The sequence below is a fragment of the Elephantulus edwardii genome, unplaced genomic scaffold (genome assembly GCF_000299155.1).
Source record: "Elephantulus edwardii isolate Elephantulus edwardi_28Jun2011 unplaced genomic scaffold, EleEdw1.0 scaffold00214, whole genome shotgun sequence".
In the NCBI taxonomy this organism is placed as follows: domain Eukaryota; kingdom Metazoa; phylum Chordata; class Mammalia; order Macroscelidea; family Macroscelididae; genus Elephantulus; species Elephantulus edwardii.
This window is the reverse complement of record NW_006399964.1, coordinates 4,069,865-4,087,797: the sequence shown is the minus strand read 5'-3', so window position 1 is coordinate 4,087,797 and position 17,933 is coordinate 4,069,865. Positions and strand designations below refer to the sequence as shown.

At 49.4% G+C, this 17,933-nt stretch overlaps 1 protein-coding gene across 1 annotated transcript in view; it reads left to right on the top strand.

Moving 5' to 3' along the window:
• LOC102863855 (chromosome unknown open reading frame, human C1orf95) overlaps positions 1-4,864 on the top strand; it is a 109,531-nt gene extending 104,667 nt beyond the window's left edge. Inside the window, exon 3 of the mRNA XM_006897762.1 lies at positions 4,830-4,864. Within this exon, the coding sequence (XP_006897824.1) occupies positions 4,830-4,864 (35 nt within the window). The remainder of the gene's footprint in view (positions 1-4,829) is intronic.
• Positions 4,865-17,933: the final 13,069 nt, after the last annotated feature.

Sequence of the window (17,933 nt, the reverse complement as noted above, 5' to 3'; positions counted from 1 at the left end):
GCCTTCGTTCATTAGTGTTCAAAGCCTCAAATCTGTTCCTGAGATGGTTCTGAAATTCAGGTGGGATAGACTCAAGGTCATATTTTGGTTACCTCGGCAGCAGATATGAAAATAGTCTTTATCAAAGAGCATATTCAAGTGGCCAACAAACACATGAAGAAAAACTCACGATCACACTGAGCTATCATCTCACCTCAGCAACAGTATCATAGTGTAACGGGACAGCAGACAACAAATGCTGGTGAGGATGCAGAGAGATTCACACTTTCATGTACTGCTGGTGGGAAAGCAAGATGGTACAACCAAAATGGAAGGCAGGCTGGTGTTTCCTCAAAAAGTTGAAAATAGAAATCTCATTTGATTCAGCTATTCCACTACTGAGAATACACCCTAAAGAAATCAGAGCAGCAACACAAACAGATGTATGTCTACCTATGTTTATTGCAGCATTATTCACAATAACAAGCAGAGGAAACAGCCCAAGTACTCATCAACAAACAAATGGAAAGAGAAACTGTGGTATATTCACACAATGGAATACTACAGCATTGCATTGAAAAACAATGAAGAATACTTTAAACATTACACAACAAGTGAATCTAGAGGACATTATACTGAGTACAAGAACTCATTACAAAATTACAAATATTGTTAAAAGAACAGAAATATTTTTATATACTATATATAATAGTTATATACATTGGTTATGGGTGTGGGAGGGAGAGCAGAGAGAGATAGATAGGTGATGAGCACTATGATTGATCAATTAAGGGGAAGATTAACCTGAAATGAACGGACAATTAGACAATATGTGTACTGCATTGCATTTAACAGTCTGGAAGAGGCCATGCCATTAGTGATCAAAGAAAGGATGGGGGGGGGCAAAGAAGGAAAAGAGGGCTGGAGAAAGAGAAGGTTTAGTCACAGAAACAACTTCAGAGGGTTGGCAGGCAGGCCTGAGGGGAGTGAGAGAGGGAGCAAAGATCACCAAATGACTAGGTAAAGGGAAACACATTGAGATTTCCGAGAAGACACTAAAAAATAATGACATTATAGTGTAATTATTGTTATATAACAAACATGATGAGTGACTGAACAAAAAACATTTTTAAAAAAAGTTTTATACTGATGTATTTACAAAGTTTCAATACATTGTTTTTCACAAAAGTTGGTTCCCATTTCCTTCACTCCACCCATCCATTGAATAGTGCAGTGCAATCCTATGTTTAACACCCCAGCCCCCTTCCCAAACCAATTTTTTTAAACCTTAAAATTAAACTCTCTTCAAAGACTCAAAAGTTGTCACTGTTGAGGTTGCACCTTGGACTGGGGTGGCTCTGAGCAATAATGGAGTGTGTGTTCCAGGATGACATTTTTAGAACGATCATAATTCACTGTATTTCCCAGCAGACAGTTGAAAGCTTTCCTTTCTGATGTCACCACAGTCCTTTCCTGTAAAAAGAAAGGAGACCCCCCAGTGTGGAAAAGAGAATGCTTTCTCATGGTACTGTCTAGGCTGTCATGAACAAATATTCTATCAAGAAAAAGTTCCAGGAGGGCAATCAGAGAAGCATAGATTAAAATAGGAGTTAAAATTGAGAACTTGCTAGCATGTTGCTCTATTTGAACCATAACAACCAGCAACATCCTGTCTTGAACGTGGATAAATAAACGCCTGGTAACTCTAAAGAACTAGTTGTTGGCAAGTTGATCCCAACCGTAGGCAACTCCTATTTGTAGAAAGTAATTCTTCATGATTATTTCCAACATTGTGGCCTTTCAGACCCAAATGGACAGGTTTTTCTTCTGAGGCACCTCAGAGTATGTTTGAACCGCCACCTGGTTAATAACCACGCACTTAGATGATTACACCATCCGGAAACTGCATCTCTCTGGTGATGTCATGTGCTATCTACTCTCCACCTCAACCTTCTACTAGGTTTTCAGAGACAGTAAATTGCACGGGAGTTGATTATCTTTCTTCCTCAGAGGAGCTGGTGGATGCAAACCATGTGCCTTTGGGTTGGAAGCATAACTCCTTTGCCACTAGGCTAGCAGAGCTTCCTCCAGCTCTATGGTAACCTCTCCGTATAGCCACTCTCATGGCAGGCATGCTAATCAGTCATGATACACTTGAACAATCACATTTTCTCAGTACAGGTGGTGGCTGTTGTTAAGTGCTGTCGAGTCGAGCACAACTCCTAGCAACCCTATAACCAACAGCCCTGAAACCTGTACTATCCTGTTTCATCCTCATCATCTCTAAGTACTGATAAAAGATATCTGAAAGATAAAGCTTGCTTATAATCCTGGGTTCTGGGTCTTCCCCAAAATATATCAGTATATATCAGTACACATGTTCACATGGCCCAGACAGGGGAGCTGGAATACCACACAGCATTGCGTTGTCCCAGGAAAGCCTATCTAACTTGCAACAGCAGCTTCTCTGAGACATGCTGATTCACTGGGGCAGACATAGGCAATCCCTTGGGCCTGAGAGTCCCAGAGGCCAGTGAGGCGTTGGCAAGCTGGACTGTCTCATGACTAGGGTGAGCCTTTCCACAGCCCAGCCACAGACCAGCACGGACAAGGGGCTCGGGACTGTGGTTGGAGTTGGGTGGTTGATGACCTCAGTGGCCAGTCACTGTGATGACTCTGCGACCACCACCCCTTCTGCATCTCTTGGAGTCCCCCTGGCCCCTCCTCTTCGTGTTTTCAGCATTCTAGCTGCTGGTTTCACACGTGTTCTCTCTCCTCCTTTCTCTCCTCTTGCACGCTGCCTCACATCCCTGTGCTGCTGTGCAGTTTCCCAAGGTGAGTGTGCTGAGCAGATGCAGACCTCATTTCTGGTTGTTCTTGTGTACCACTGAGCAAGAACCCACTCCTAACTTTCCTCCAGGGGGGTGACGCAGGCAGGAAATCACGTGGAGGGAGATTTCTCATTCTTCTCCTGTGTTGCAGCTGGAGCATTCAAACCATGGCCAGTGGGTCACTGGCCATTTGGTTAGCAGCCAAATATGCCAAATATTTAACCACAACAGCACCAGGGCTCCTCCCAGCAGATCTCAGGCTCATATAATTGCATCCACAAATATTTACATTCTTTTAAAAACATAACCACAATATTTTCCACAGCTAAATAAATAAGGAGCAATACCTTGTTAACAACGGTATTCCAATTGTCTCAGTGATCTCATAATTAACAGTTATGTTCATTATTAGAGTCAGACACTCTCACCTGGATGAACAGTTGTTGTTATTGCTGTTATGTACTGTCTGGCCAGAACTGATTCACCGCTGACCCTCTAAGTGCGTTTTCAGAGCCAGTTAATTACACAGGAGGAAAGTGGCCACCATTCCCCCTCTCAGAGCAGCTGGTAGATTAGAACAATGTGCCTGGGGTTCTTCTTACTACTAAGGCCTCAGAGGTCCTCTGAATATTGTTGTTGTTGTTAGGTGCTGTCAAGTGGAGTACTATTCATAGCAACCTTAAGAACAACTGCTCTGAACCCCATCCTATCCTGTGCCAAGATCACAATCTCTCCCATGCCAGAGCCCATTGCTACAGTCACTGTGTCAAGGCATCTGGTTGAGAGTTTTCCTCTCCTCCACTTGGGTATCTGTTTCCTTGCTTGTCTATCATTATTCTAATTATACAGCACTTGTCTTTCAGTTTGCTGTACTGAGGTAACTTATGGGTACTGCAATGCTGAAGGCTGTGCCACCAGTGTGTCAAATGCTAGAGGGGTCATCCATGGTGGACAGGTTTTAGTAGAGCTCCTAGATCAAGACAGACTAGGAAAAAGGACTGGCCACCCACTTCAGATATAACAGGTCTCTGAAAACCCTATGAACAATATCCCTCTGAGCAGAAGAAGAAACCCAGCCTGTTGCATTGGGTGAACTGACTCCTATTAATGGCAATGACACACACTCAGCTTAGAGCTGTGCTTCCCAGGGTTTTCAGTGGCCAGTTTCCTGGGATTGGATTGCCATGTCTTTCTTCTGATGCACGTCTGGGTGGATTCAAACCCCTAACAGCTGAGGGTTAGCAGCTGAGCAAATTAATTGTTTGCACCACTCCAGGTTGAACATGTGCTCGGTCACACCCCTTTGGGTGCCAGCACCTTCCTCCAAGGCTGTGCACGAAAAGTCACTCTTATCCTGGGGAGGAGTCCCTGAGCTGCTAACCTCTACCCCAAAGAGCGTCCTTCCTTCTATCTCCATGAAGCCCTATATTTCATAATTCTTCTGCATATGTGTGTGTGGTTTGAATGAATGTTTACAAGGAATATGGGTTTTCCCGATCAATCATTCATTCACATCTTGCTCCAAAGCATCAGAAATAATATCCATGATTCTTACCTCATTCATTCCATATTGCCTCTCTCATCACCTGTACCAGTTAAGTGTTTACTAACTGTTAAGGTTATACTCCCCCGTTTCCCCTCTCTGGTAACCACAGTAGAAAGACTCTGTATGTGAAATTTTAGTTTTTATAACAGTGACCTTGATAGCACGAGTCCTTCTGTGACTGGCTTATTTCACACAATGTAATGTCCTCTAGACGCATTCATATTGTTCAGCATTTCACAAAATCTTCATCATTCTTCAGTGTTGCTTACTACTCCATTGTGAGAATCTACCATGGTTTCTCTAACTGGTCATGATTTGTTCCTTTGTTTCTCATTAAAAACTCGATGTCCTTGGGGTAAGTGCACAGACTATAATGCTCACACCTCAGTGAGTATTGTGATCTGACGGCATCTCCTGGAGAAAACTCGAAGGGATGCGTGTCTAACTGTCTCTCCTTTGCTTTCTCCTCACAGGCTACAAGGAGCAGGGCATCCCACAGCAGCTGTGAGCCCCACTGGAGCTGCGGGGGACAGGCCAGGGTGGCCCTGGGGAGCTGCCCCAAGCAGCCATGGGCACAAGGACATTTTCTCTTCTGCTATTTCCCGGGTGGTGGGGAAAGGGATATTTTAAAAATATTTATTTTGAAAACACATCTGCTCTTCTCAGCAGGCACTAAGGGCTGCAGACCCCTCCCCAGCTCCAGAAAACATTCTGGTGCCAGAACAGTTCGAGGTGGGCACAGGTCAAGTAAGTTGACAGAGAGGTGCGCATCTTGGCAGTGTCCAGGCTGCTGAAGGGCCCGTCACACCTTGCATGGGACACTGTCACTGCAAAGTCCCTGCAAGGCTTCCAGGCCAGGCCAGGGGACCTCGGGTCAGTGTGAGCAGGCTCCCCGAGGGGACAGGACTCAGTGGGCATTTTCTCTGAGCCCTTAGCTCTGCCTGTCCCATCTGGTGCCCTGTGTTTGTGGTACCCTAAGGGCAGCACTGGCAGGGGTGGGGGATGGACAGAATCTAGCCTGGCATGAAAAGGGCCTCCCCCCGAGAGGCAGGAGAGGTCTACAGCTTCCCTGCCCCTCTTGTCAGACGCCCAGCCTCCACGCTCCTGAAACCCACGTGGCTTGCTGCCTTCTGAGAGCAATGGCTCCATCCCTGGAGCAAAATTGCTAGAATGGTGAGTGGTTTCAATACAAAATGACCAGACAGTGTCTGAGCAGGGAGATTGGGCACCCTCCACATGCTGCTGGACACCTGTCCACATCACAGTCCCACTTCCAAAATTGCTGGGGCCACCTGGGGTTCTGAACCCAGAAAGTCTAGATTTGAGAAAAATTATAGGATCCTTTTACCACGCGTCTCTTCACACTGCAGTGGAGTCTGACATGCCCCAATCCCCTGACAGTGTCAGAACCCTCTGACACTATGACTGAGAAACAAATGAATGGTCACGCTCATAGGGACCGACACCAACTGTCAGGATCTCCATGAAGCGCAGATGTTGCCACTAAAAGGGCTGTGGGGGAAAAACAGGGTGTATGAGAGCTCTTTGGATTTCAGGGAGAACTCTATAGGATTGTGGCCCTTGAGCTAGAAATCCTTGCAAACAGATCCCATCCCCAAGAGGGAGCAGTTATTCATGCTTCCCTGGCCCCTCTGTGGGATTGTCAGAGGATCCCTCATGGAGTGAGACCTCCTTGGGGTTGTCCTGGCCAGTGCCATTCTAACTTCAGAAATGTATGAGAAAGGGAAATCTCGTGAAAAAGTGGAGGAGAATGAGGGATTTGCCATTTTCTCTGTGGCTGCTGGAGAAAGCTTTGTGGCTAGCCAGCAGTCCTCAGCTCAGTTACCCCGGGTCTAGGCTGAACGCTGCCCAACCCTCACCTGACAGGCAGACCCCTTGCTGCCTCCAAGCGGCTCTGCTCACACTCTTGCAGCCTCTGTCGGAGGCAAGGCCCCACCACCCTGGGGAGGCCTAGTCCACATATCCTGTCCACCATCCAGTTGCCACCAAGTTAAGAAGGACTCACGGTGACTTCGTGTGTGCCATGTAGAATTATGCTCCATGAAGTCATCAATGGATGAGTCCTCACATCAGTGGACCGGTCCTCAGGTCGCCAGGCCTTGCTTCTGCAGCATCTTTGGGGAGTGTTGAACTGCCCACCTCTGTGTTAGCATTTACACATGTCAAACTCACCAAGCTTTGTAATTAAAGTCCTGCAGAGAACAGGGCTCAAACTCCTTGTGGACATCTCCTGAGGAATGAAGCTCATCCAGCTCTGGGAGCCAATGAAAAGGGATGTTTCTCTGCTCCTGGACTGTCCACCCTCCTGCCCCACTGGTCTTGGATAAGTGTCAGGTCCCTCTCCACAACTTCCTGGTCGTGCCTCCTGGTCCTCTGGGCCCACCCTGGGCCTTTGCTTCTCTTCTGGTACCTTCTTACTGGATGGACTCCTATGTGGTGAGACAGATTTTATTTTATCCAGAAAGGCAGAGTCGTCAGATGCACAAACAGGTGGGCTGCTTTCTAGGAGGCTGTCTCCCCTGTGACCGATCAGATCCAACAGCTCAGGCTGAGGATGGGGAAGCCCCACCCCTACCCCGTGGTGGGTGGACTATTCCTGCCTTTTCCCCAGAATCACCTCCCACTCCCATCCCACACGCAGGGTGCCTGACGCATCTGGAGAGCAAGGGGAGGGTCCTAGCCCCTGCTTTGGGCTGGAGTGGGCACTGTGGGGGCGAGACAGCAATCTGCATCTTGTTTAGTGATACACTCCAGACTTAGGTGGGGTTTCCTTGCGTGGCAACCATGGTGTAGGATGCGTGGACTTGGGCTTGTGTGCTTACACAGTAGGTGGCCCCAGTCCGGGCTGGCCTGGCCTCACCTGAGGACTACTGCTGGCCATCCCTTGGGAGGGGACAGGTGTACGTGTACAGGAGGGAATGAGAGGGCGCCTACCTGTCTGTATCTGTTCTACTTGAAGGTGTATCTTTCTGAGTTAGGCCACGTCTCCAACGTATGGTCTCCATTTCATAAGGGACTGTGGCTCGTTTACCCCGGGAATGTCTCTGATGGCACTCAGATCTCTAGAGAGCTGAGTTCTTCGCCTAGGCCTGCCTGCATACAGCTGGGCCCTCCTGCGAGGCAGCACTGGGCAGATGGCGGCCCTTCCCTCACAGTCTGACCCTTGCTTTGGTGGTTGCTCCAGGAGTGACTGGGCTTTCACCAGTCAGAAGTCCACAGGGCCATCACTTTGATGGGTGTTTGTGCCAGAATGGAGCCTTCAGAGACGTTCACAGGAGGCACTCCTCATGCCTGGCTGTGCCCAGCAATAAAATCCAGTTTCTCATGGTTCTGCTTTTATCCCTCCCAAATGTGTGTCAGAACAAAGCTGTGCTCCCTAGTGTTTTCAACAGCTGTTTTTTTTGGAATTGGATTGCCAGCTCTTTCTTCCGCAAGGTCTCTGGGTGAACATTAAACGTTAACCTTTCAATTAATAACTAAGCATGTGTGCTAGGCGAAGCTGTTCCTTGGAGAGAGCCATCATGCTTGGAAAGGTGGAGGAACAGGGAGGGAGAGAGGAAGACTCTCACCCAGACAGATTGACACAGTGACTGCATCAGTGGACTCAAGTGTATCAGAGATTGTGAGGATGGCACCGGAGAGGACAGGGTTCAGATCTGCTGTTCACAGGGTCGCTATGGGTTATACTCGATGGCACCTAAAAACAGCATTAACTCCACCATGAAGGAATGCCAGCCCAGCTCTGCAAAAAGCCATCGTCATTGACTCTGATTCACAGTGACTCTTTATCACATTTCCAGTGTTGTAAATCCTTTTGGGAGGAGCACCTGGTGGGTTCGAACTGCTGACCTTTGAGTTAGTAACTCAGCATTCACTCCACCAAGGCTCCTCAGCGGGGGATTACTGTGGGAAGTGCACAGGCCAGATGAGATCTGAGAGCCTGAGGGAGCCACCTAGTGGCCGAGGAGTGCGCTGTGGGCAGTGGAGACAGCCCAGCGCTCCAAGCTGAAGTCTCCAGCCCAGTGGTTGCAGGGTGGAGTGGTTTTAAGTAATCAGGGCCAACCGAGTGCCCAGCCACAATCCCAGCTCCAGCCCCGCAGCGTGTCTACAGCTTCACATGAGGGAGGTGAGAAGGAACGTGCAAGCAAGTTCCCTCCTGCTGCCCCAGCCCCAGTGGCAAGGAGCACCCCCACAAGCTGGCACTTAGGAGCAGTGGGAGCTTTACCTCTTACAGTCCTTACCGTCAGCCTGGGCAGTGTTCAAACGTCAAACTGAGACTCCAGAAGAGGAAGTCACGGGCCCAGACACAGCTCATGGGTGGGCAGCCACGCTGGGGCCTAACAGCTCTGGCGGGCACCGCCACATGGGCCCCAAGAGTTCACTGGGCCTGAGCTGAAGGGGGCAGCAGAGACACTGGGGCCAGAGAGAAGGCAGGGAGAGAGGGGTCTAAGGAGCCCTGGTCCCCTGAGAAGTGAGGAGATGAAGTGGGCAACCTCAGAAAGAACAGGGCAGCATTTGTTCCTCTCCACTCCTCCACTACCTCCCCTTATCCACCCCCATCACCCCAACCCCCACCCCTGCCCTATGACATCCTCCTGATGAGGCAGGCCCTGAGGGCACCCTTTGTTGAGGGTGGAGAAGAAAGGTGGCTAAGAGCTTCCAGTCTTAGTATGCAAGGTCAAGTCAGTGGCCAACCCCCTTCCAGCCCAGGCCCCCAAACCTCTATCCCCTCAGACTTAGAGATGTGGTGGTGAGCTCACCTCCCCTGGTATAGGGAAGACCAAGAGCAGGCCCACCTTGGGTTTCAATATCTTCATTTGTTTCTACTGAGCTGACCCTGGTGGCAAAGACTCATGCACTGGGTAAAGTGCTCGGGGTTGTGAGTCTGTGAGCTCCAGTTGGTGGTTGCAGGCACTGCCTACTGTTTTCATCACCCCCTCTCTTTCTGGCTTGCTTGGGACCATTGCTGACCAGAGGGGTTCCTTCCTCTCAGAAGGGCCGAGTGAGGCACCACCTTCGAGCCCCAGGAGTGTGCCCTCACACAGATGGGGTCCCTGTTGCATGGCTCACTTCACAGACACTGAGTGAGTGTACTGAGGGGCAGCGGGTCCATGCTAGGCTTCAGTGAAAGGGAGACAGTTTGTAAACCGCAACATGACAGAGCCCAGGTGAGCTGCCATCAGAGTGAGGGGCTGTGTTCCCCAAGGACTGGGGCCGTCCCTTTTCCCTCCAGAGAACTCTGTGCATCTTGTAGGAAAAGAGGAGGCCAGGAGGATCCAGGGGAGAAAGACTGCGCTGAGTTTGAGCAGGTGCCTGACAGGTGCGATTTTGATTTCTTAAACCCAAACACTATTAGTCCTCGGAATGCCTCTGACTTGGCGCACTCAGAGTGGAGCAATCCTTGGAAGGGCTGCCTTTTCTCATTGTTTTGAGGGATAAGTCACCAGGCCTTTATTCTGAGGCACCATCAGTAGATTTGACTCACCAGTCTCTCTTTTAGTAGCCAAGCATGTTGCTCACCTGTACCACCCAGAGACTCTACAGGATTTTTTAGGACTCCCAGATGCATGAGAGGACCATGAGGGAGCGGGTGGACCTGCCCTCAGATTCCGAAGGTCTGTCCTCACTCCCACGTAGAAACTGAGACATTACAGGGTGACACAATGATGAATGAATGGTGAAGGGGGGGGGTCACCACCGCCCTCAGTGATCCCAAAGGCCCCAGCCCATAGATGAGCTTCAGTGCTGACCGTGACTGCCTCTGGACAGTCTCTCTGCTTGTGTCTTGCCTCAGTTTCTCCATTAGGAGGCTGGAAACAAGACTTTGTTAAAGGTAGTGGAGGGTGGACTCCACTCAGGAGAGAGGGAGAAGTCCCAGGAGGCCTCAGGAGGCCCGCAGACATCACTACCACCACCCCCTGCCCAGGGCTGTGACATCAGCCCCAACCACATATGGCTCCTGGTCCGATCACCAAAGACAAGGAGGCTGGCACTGGGGGGCTGGGAAGAGTCCTGAGTTCCCAGTACACTTTATCTGTCACCGCGAACATCCCCCTCCCTCCCAAGGTTTGCTAAAAGTCAGCTGGGAGGCTAGTTTGGACTCCACAGTCAGCCTCACCCCACTCTCACCCCCAAGTGGACAGAGGCCCCAGCTTGCCCCCTCGCACAGGTACTTTGACATGGGGCACAGAGACGAGAGATTGGGATTTGGGGGTCTCCAAATGCACTCTCAAAGAATCTCATTGGCCCTTGTTGGGACAAACTGACAGCTGCCCCTGCAGTGGCCATTCAGAGGCCAGAAGTCGCAAGGAAGCTTGCCCCTCTTTCCTGCAGACCCGTTGCCTCTGTGTGAGCAGCAAAACTCTCTGGGAACTATGCCATGGGGTCTCCTCTTCCACAGAGCAAACCCTGCTAATCACACCAGCTCCTGCAGGAGCTCTTTTGCCCCCATCACTCTACCCGGGCCTGAGGCCCAGTTTCTTCTCTCCAGCTCTTCCTCCCAGGGCTCCCCCGTAAGCACACCCATTGTCATCCCACCCAACCATCACCACAGCTTTGTCTTCTGTGGGACATGGGGTGAGGTGGACATGCCAGAGGACTGCGAACATTCCTCTCTCTGAAGATTCTACACTGTTACAGCCTGCCCACCCCACAGGATAGGGCCCAGGGAGGAGGCAGGGAGAGGCTCTCCATTTCACCTAGTGTTCTGGGCCAGAACGGTCAGTCAGGTTGTTCCAAGGAGGGAGAACAGATGGTGGGCTAAGCAGGTCCCTTCACCTTGAAGTCCTGAGCACCGTCCTAGGCTGTGTACACAGTGTTGTACTTTCTTTTCTTATGACACATGAAAAATGCTGGGCCTGTGTGTGTCAGATGAGTGTATGTGTGTGTGGACACGTGTGCTGTGACTTGAGGTGTTTCGATGTCCTTCTTGACTTTTTTTTTGCCTCTGTGGAGTTGGCTTCTGTTCATTTCCACTGTTCTCAGCAGACGAGACATCCTCTGATCTCCCAGAGCTTCCTTGCCTCCACTTCCCCCATGTCCACTGGGAACCCCTCGGATGTACGTCACCCCCCCTTGACACTGGCTCTTCCAGGGACTCAATCCAGTTAGGTGGGATTTCCAGCCTGTCCCGGTGTTTGGAGCCTCCCCCAGTTCCAAGAAAGGGAGCAACTTTTAATATTAGGAACTTCCAGAATGAAACGTCCAGACCTGCCCTAAGCCAATCCTTGCAGGTGATCTTAGGCCTGTGTGCAGCTTAACTTCCCCCTTGATCCTCCAGAACCAGGCCCAGCCTCACCCCAGAACTGCTCAGGGGTCTCCAGAGGCCCCCTGGGGGCTGGGCAGGGTACCCTTGTCTCCAGCATTAGGCCAGCTTTAAACTTCTCTCCTCATGCTGTGTTTGTACCTGTAATGATAAATCCCCCCGTAGGACATAAAGGCTTGTGTATTTATCTCCATAGACATATTTGTATACATGAACATAATGTCTGTAACTATATAAAGCATGGCATCTCCTTGGCATTCCATGTTTGTGGAGTTTTGGTTCTTTTTTAAAATTCTGGAAAATATGGCTTTGGACCTTCCCTCTTTTTCTATGTAATAAATATTTGTGTGGACTTTCTGGTGGTTTTTTAAATCCCTGCGTTCTTTCCTTGTGGTAATTGGCAGCATGATGCCTGCCTGCCCCTCTGCAGCGCCAGACGCCTTCCAGCCTTGCAGGCATTTCCTTTGGGAGGGGGCTGACCCCATTCTCCTCCCTTGTCAGGGCAGCAAGCACGGATGGACTGAAGTGACAGCATCTTTGGTGGCTCTGGACCCTCTGCAACTTGGAATGTGCATGTTTAATTGAGCATCAGGACCAAGTATATGAATTAAATTCACTTTCTTTGCTTGACTGTTACGCTGGTTGACAAGGTGATGTGTGTGACACAAACGTGTGACAAAGTCATCCAAATAAGAAACTTAGAGTGATGGTGAGACAACTTATACAGAGCTGCCCAGTGAGACAGAAACAGCATCTCGTTGCAACAAGGGACAGATGAATGGTCACCTTAGCGAGCAGGGCAGGGTGTGATCCACAGGTCAGCAAACACACATTTAGAATTGGATGAAGATTGGATCAAAGTTGTGTAAGAAAGAAAGAACATAGATCAGATGAACAGTTGGAACCCAAAAGGATCATGACAAGCACAGGTAATCTAACAAATGGAGTTCTGTTTTTTCATCTGCTGCTGTGTGTTGCAAATTAGAACTGACTCATAGCTGACCCTCCAGTTTTCAGAGGCAGTAAATCACAAGGGACCAGATTACCCAACCTTCTCCCTTGGAGCAGCTGGTGGATTTAAGCTGTGTACCTTTGGGATTGCAGCGTAGCCTCTTACCATTAGACCACCAGAGCTTTTGGTATGAGGCAACTTAAAACATTTTCAGCCTCAGTGTATTACCCAGTTCTATACCTACATCCTGGCATCCGTCTCCTGCTGGCTCTAGGAAGTCTCATCACTGGGACCCCGGACTTATAGGATATGCTTTCCTCCTCGCTATTTTTAGTAGTAGAAGAACCTTCCTTCTCTGCTCACTTCTCTCTCCTTCCATTTCACGTTTGTCTGTCTGTCTGTCTGTCTGTCTGTGTGTTTGTTTGTTTGTTTGTTTTTTAAAAAACAAAAATGTGATGCAGGCCACATCCCGGTGAAATTCCCCACACATCGCTTGGCATTCCAAGTTTGTAGGGGTTTTATTCTTTGTTAAAAATCCTGGAAAATACAGCTTTTGACACTCTTTCTATGTAATAAACATTCGTGAGGACTTTGTGGTGGCTGGGTCTTGAGTAAGGAAATTGCATTCCTGCCCCATCCTTAATCCTCTTACGACTGAACAAATCAGATGGCATCTTGAGAGAGAGCCAAGGAATGGAGAAACTGTCAAATTAGATCATTACATGACCACTAACCACTTAGAGTCACAGATCAGTCAAAAGGACATCTATTTTAGGACTGAAGAAAGAGTTGTTCTTGGGATGAAGAACCCTTCACCGTTTTCTTCGTTCTTAGAGGTCTGTTTGGTGGGCAGCTCGGTGACTGCTAGCATTGTAATGTTGACAGAAGCAGATCATTTGGGTTTCAGATGCGTTCAGAGGACCAGGCTGGGGTCCAGCAGGGGTCCACATCTGTGTCGATCTAGTTCAGGGTGCCAGGAGATGGAGAATTCTGAAGAGTAAGTGCCATTTTGACTGCTCACACCCCACACAAACGGCCTACCTCTGCTCAATTTTTTCACACCAGCCCGAGACGCTGGGAGACTCACACGTCTGGTCCACTTACCATGGTGTTCTGGGATGTTATTGAGAATGGTTTCATCTCAAGAGCTTTGATGTTCCCTAAATATTCTAAAGAGTGAATCAATGTCAACATACAATGCTTTGGTGACAAAAATTTGGTCAACTACGTGACATTACTAGGGCCTCAGAAAGGATTTCTGTTCTCAGAACTGACTTCAGTCACTTCTACAATCAGGACTCAAAGCCCAAGACAACATGACCCGACTCACTGATAACGTCTCCCAGGCGCTCTGTGGAGAGCATTTCCTGGGCATGACAGTTACCCAAACACGCCACGGGCTCAAATGGTGCCAGGAATGCTGTTGGCCAGGCAGCTCCTTCTGCGGAGCTGCTTCTCTTCCGAGGAGCTGGCAGGAAGGTGGATAGAACTAAGAACTGCACCAGGCTCTAACACTGCCTCGCCGAGGAAGCCCTTCATGTGCACAGAGACACCCCCCTCGTGTCTCCCCCCAATCCCCTCACTCTCATAAAGGTGACTTGGGGACCCAGTCCGTGCTTCTCTCTCAGAGGGCGAGTGCCCGTGTCTCCCCTCAAGTGATTTATCCTCAAACACAGAGATGAAGGACTGTGCCAAGTGCCCTATCTCAGGGGCTCTGGGAGTCGTCTGTGCTGGCCTGCAGCCAGTCACTGGAAGGGAATATACACATTAGGAAGGCAAGGTGGAGACAAAGAGGCCAAGGCCGTGGTTGAGTTTGTCAATGAGACTATTGATCTATTCCTTACACAGGGTCTTGGGGAGGAGGGAGCGCAAACCTAGGAGCAAGCAGGTGCCAGTTGCCATAGGCTGGAGCATTCACCTCTGCTACTCCTTCTAGGGAAGCCTGAAACACATCTAGGGTCTTTTGAAAAGTCAGAGAGGAGCACGCAGCATTCTGTCACCTAGAAAGCAGGGCCGTTGCTTTGAGGATTCTTCTGCCCACACGACAATGCTCCAGAGTGCTCTCCTTGGAGCGGGATGAACTAGCCGCCCAATGGGATCGTGTTAGAAGGTCCTGGACAGAGTGAGAAATCAATATAGACCAAAACTAACAATGGCAACAATGGCCAGGTTTACCAGTTTGACAAAGGCTGGTGGGCCCTTAAGACTGTGTAGCTTTTAGCTGCCCCATGTATTCAGTACTGAGCTCACCCATGTGACGCAGCTGGTAACCAAGCAACAGGCAGATCCGTAAGGTGAGCAATAGTATGAAAGAGATTCACAGCATTTACACCAGCCAACCAGACTGCAGGAGAGCAGTGTTTGTTCAAGGATTACACACTGAAGAATGAGTGGAAACGAGAGCCATAGGAAGAGACTGTGTGTGTGTGTGTGTGTGTGTGAAGTGATGGCACAATCTGGGAATTATACTCAATGTCGTTAAACAAAACATGCATCAAAGGTTGAATGGAATCTCAATCTGTTCAGTAAACTTACTCTGGAATAGTAATACTCAGAACTGAGGTGGGAGGTTCCCCTCATTGTTGTCAAGTGGAACTGGCTCACAGCTGACCCTTCAGCAGGGTTTTGGAGTCTGTAAATCCCACGGGAAGAGACTGCCAGTGTTCTCAGGGGGCAGTGGATGGACGAGAACCGGCAGAGGCATGGCCTTGGATCAGCGGTGCAGCTGCCTCCTGACTGCCGTCAGCCCTCCCTCAAACATTAATACAATTCTCAAAAACCATTTTCATACGGTTTAAGTCACGTACAAACAAAATAAACATCAGAAAAGGTGGAAAAATACAAATGTAAGGAAGTTGAGGGGTACAACTCTCTGCATGTCTCACACAGCTTCCTAGGGCAGCCCCTCCAGGGACCATAACAAGGTGTCTGAGACGACAGAACTGATTGCCTCACATCCTCCCTGCATCCTCCAGCCTCTGGGGGCTCCTGGCACTCCCTGGCTCACAGCGACACCACTCTCATCCATCACACTGCTGTTTTCTCTGTGTCTGAGGACCCTCTTCTTACAGGGATGCCTGTCCTTGCATGTGGGCCATGCTCTAATCCAGTCTGATCGTGTCTTAACTCGCTTACATCTACAAAGGCTTTCTTTCCAAATAAGGCCACTTTCCTAGGAAACCAGAGGAAAGATTTGAATATATATATATATATCTTTTGGGGACATACTCCAACCTTTTACAGGAAGTGGGGTCAAGAGTGGGGCAGAAGCACCCAGAACTGGATGCCAGTAGCCTCCAGCCCTCACGTCCTTCTACCTGGCTAAGTCATTCTCCCATAAAAACAGGAAGCAGAATGTGAAATGGCTGCTCTGGGGTCACATGGCCACATCGTGTCATGTGACCCTTCACCATGCAGCTTCTGTGAGACCCCTGCCCACCTGCAGACCTCTTCAGGGCACGCAGCAGGGCTAAGGCTGCTTTTTGAGCTGAGGCGATGTTCTGGAAGCAGGACTCCCTTCCCACAGTGGGTCTGGGTCGCTGTCCCACAGCTCAGTAGCCTGTAGCCAGTCAGTGGCCATGAGGCACTGGACGGGGGAACTCTGTCAGAAAGAGACTTCTGTGAGAGGCATGTTCATGTTGCCGTTCTTGTGCCCTCACGCATCCCTGAGATAAAGCAGGTGGCTAGTGGTCAGGCAAGGTGAATAGCCCTCTGTGTTAGTGACGTCTCCAGATGTGATGCTCAGCTCGGGGCTTCAGAGCGGACATCCCATCTGAGGGATGATGGGGAGGTCTGTGCTTGGGGGAGCAGCTGCAGGCATCACTCAGACTGAAGAGCAGATATCTACATTTTCAAAAAGAATGCATAAAGGGAGAAAAAAACCACACAAACCTCTAGAGAGCAAAGATTCTCACCACTGGGCCAATTGGCAGCATCCTGATAGATGGTGAAGAGATTGAGATTGTTCACAGTTTCAGTTTGCTTGGTTACACAATCAACACTCTTGGTACCAGCAGCCAGGAAGTTAAAAGACTAATTGCACTGGGATAGTCTGCTGTCAGAGACCTCTACAAAGTACTGAAGAACAACGATGTCAGTCTGGAGACTAAGGTGTGCCTGATTCGGGCCATAGTCTTTGCTATGCATTAGAAAGCTGGACAATGGCTAGGGATGATAGAAAGAGAATTGATGCCTTTGAGCTGTGGTGCTGAAGAAGAGTGTTGAATATACCATGGACTGCTAGGAAAACAAACAGGTTTGACCTGGAGAGGGTGAAACCAGGCTGCTCCTTAGAGGCAAGGATTCTGAAGCTTCATCTGACGTACTTTTGGCATGTTGCAAGGAGGGACCAGTCCCTGGAGAGGTATGTCATGCTTGGGAGGGTGAAGGGACAGCGCAGGAGAGGAAGACTCTCAATGAGATGGATTAATTCAGTGATTGGTGTAAAGGGGGTAAGTATGCCAGAGACAATAAGATAAAGTGTTGTCAGAGTCAACAGGGTAAAGTGGGCTTTATGGCTGTTGTACATAGGGTCACTATGGGTCCCAGGTGACTTGACGGCACATAACAACAACAATAACAGAAGGCAAAATATCTTTTGTACTTTGTTGTCCTTGTTAAGTAACATCGAGTCGGGACCGACTCAGAGCAGATCGTCCAGCAAGTTTTCAAAGGCACTGCATCATACGAGAGGAGACTGCACCTCTTTTCCTCACCCAGCAGTTGGTGGATTCGAATTGGGTTCCTCTGAGTTGGCAGTGTGACTCTTCACCACTAGGCCAGCACTTTACAAACACTGAGCCCCTCCTCAAGTCGAGACTGGAGGTGGAAACCCTGGTTGTCAGCGATCTGTGTGCTCACTTGTATATGCCTTCTGGGAAGCTTGAAACACATCCAAAATCTTTAGGAAAAGCCAGGGTAGTCACACAGGATTCTTCTATTCAGACACTAGGACCACGTCTCAGAGCACTCTTTGGCCAGTGTGCCTGTGCCCCATCCAGTGCCCTCCTCAGAGTGCGACGAAGCCCTCCTTGTTACTCCTTCCCAAAGTTCACCAGAATGAGCCCCTGGTCTCCCCTGCTCTGTTCTCTGTCTCCCTTCTCAAAGGACCGGCCCCTTCCCAATTCAGTCCATGACTCACTGCCTCTGGGGGAGGCAGTGGGCCTGGGACTCCACTCAGGCAGATAAGAGTGTGTTCTGCCTGGGCTAATCTAGAGTGATTGAGGTCTCCACAGATTTCTCGAGCTGGGTTTTGAGAAAGCTGTTTGTTCTTCCAGGTCATGAGGTTGTGGTCTGTAAGCCTGGAGCTACCTATGAACAGAGTGGCCACCTCCTGATGAC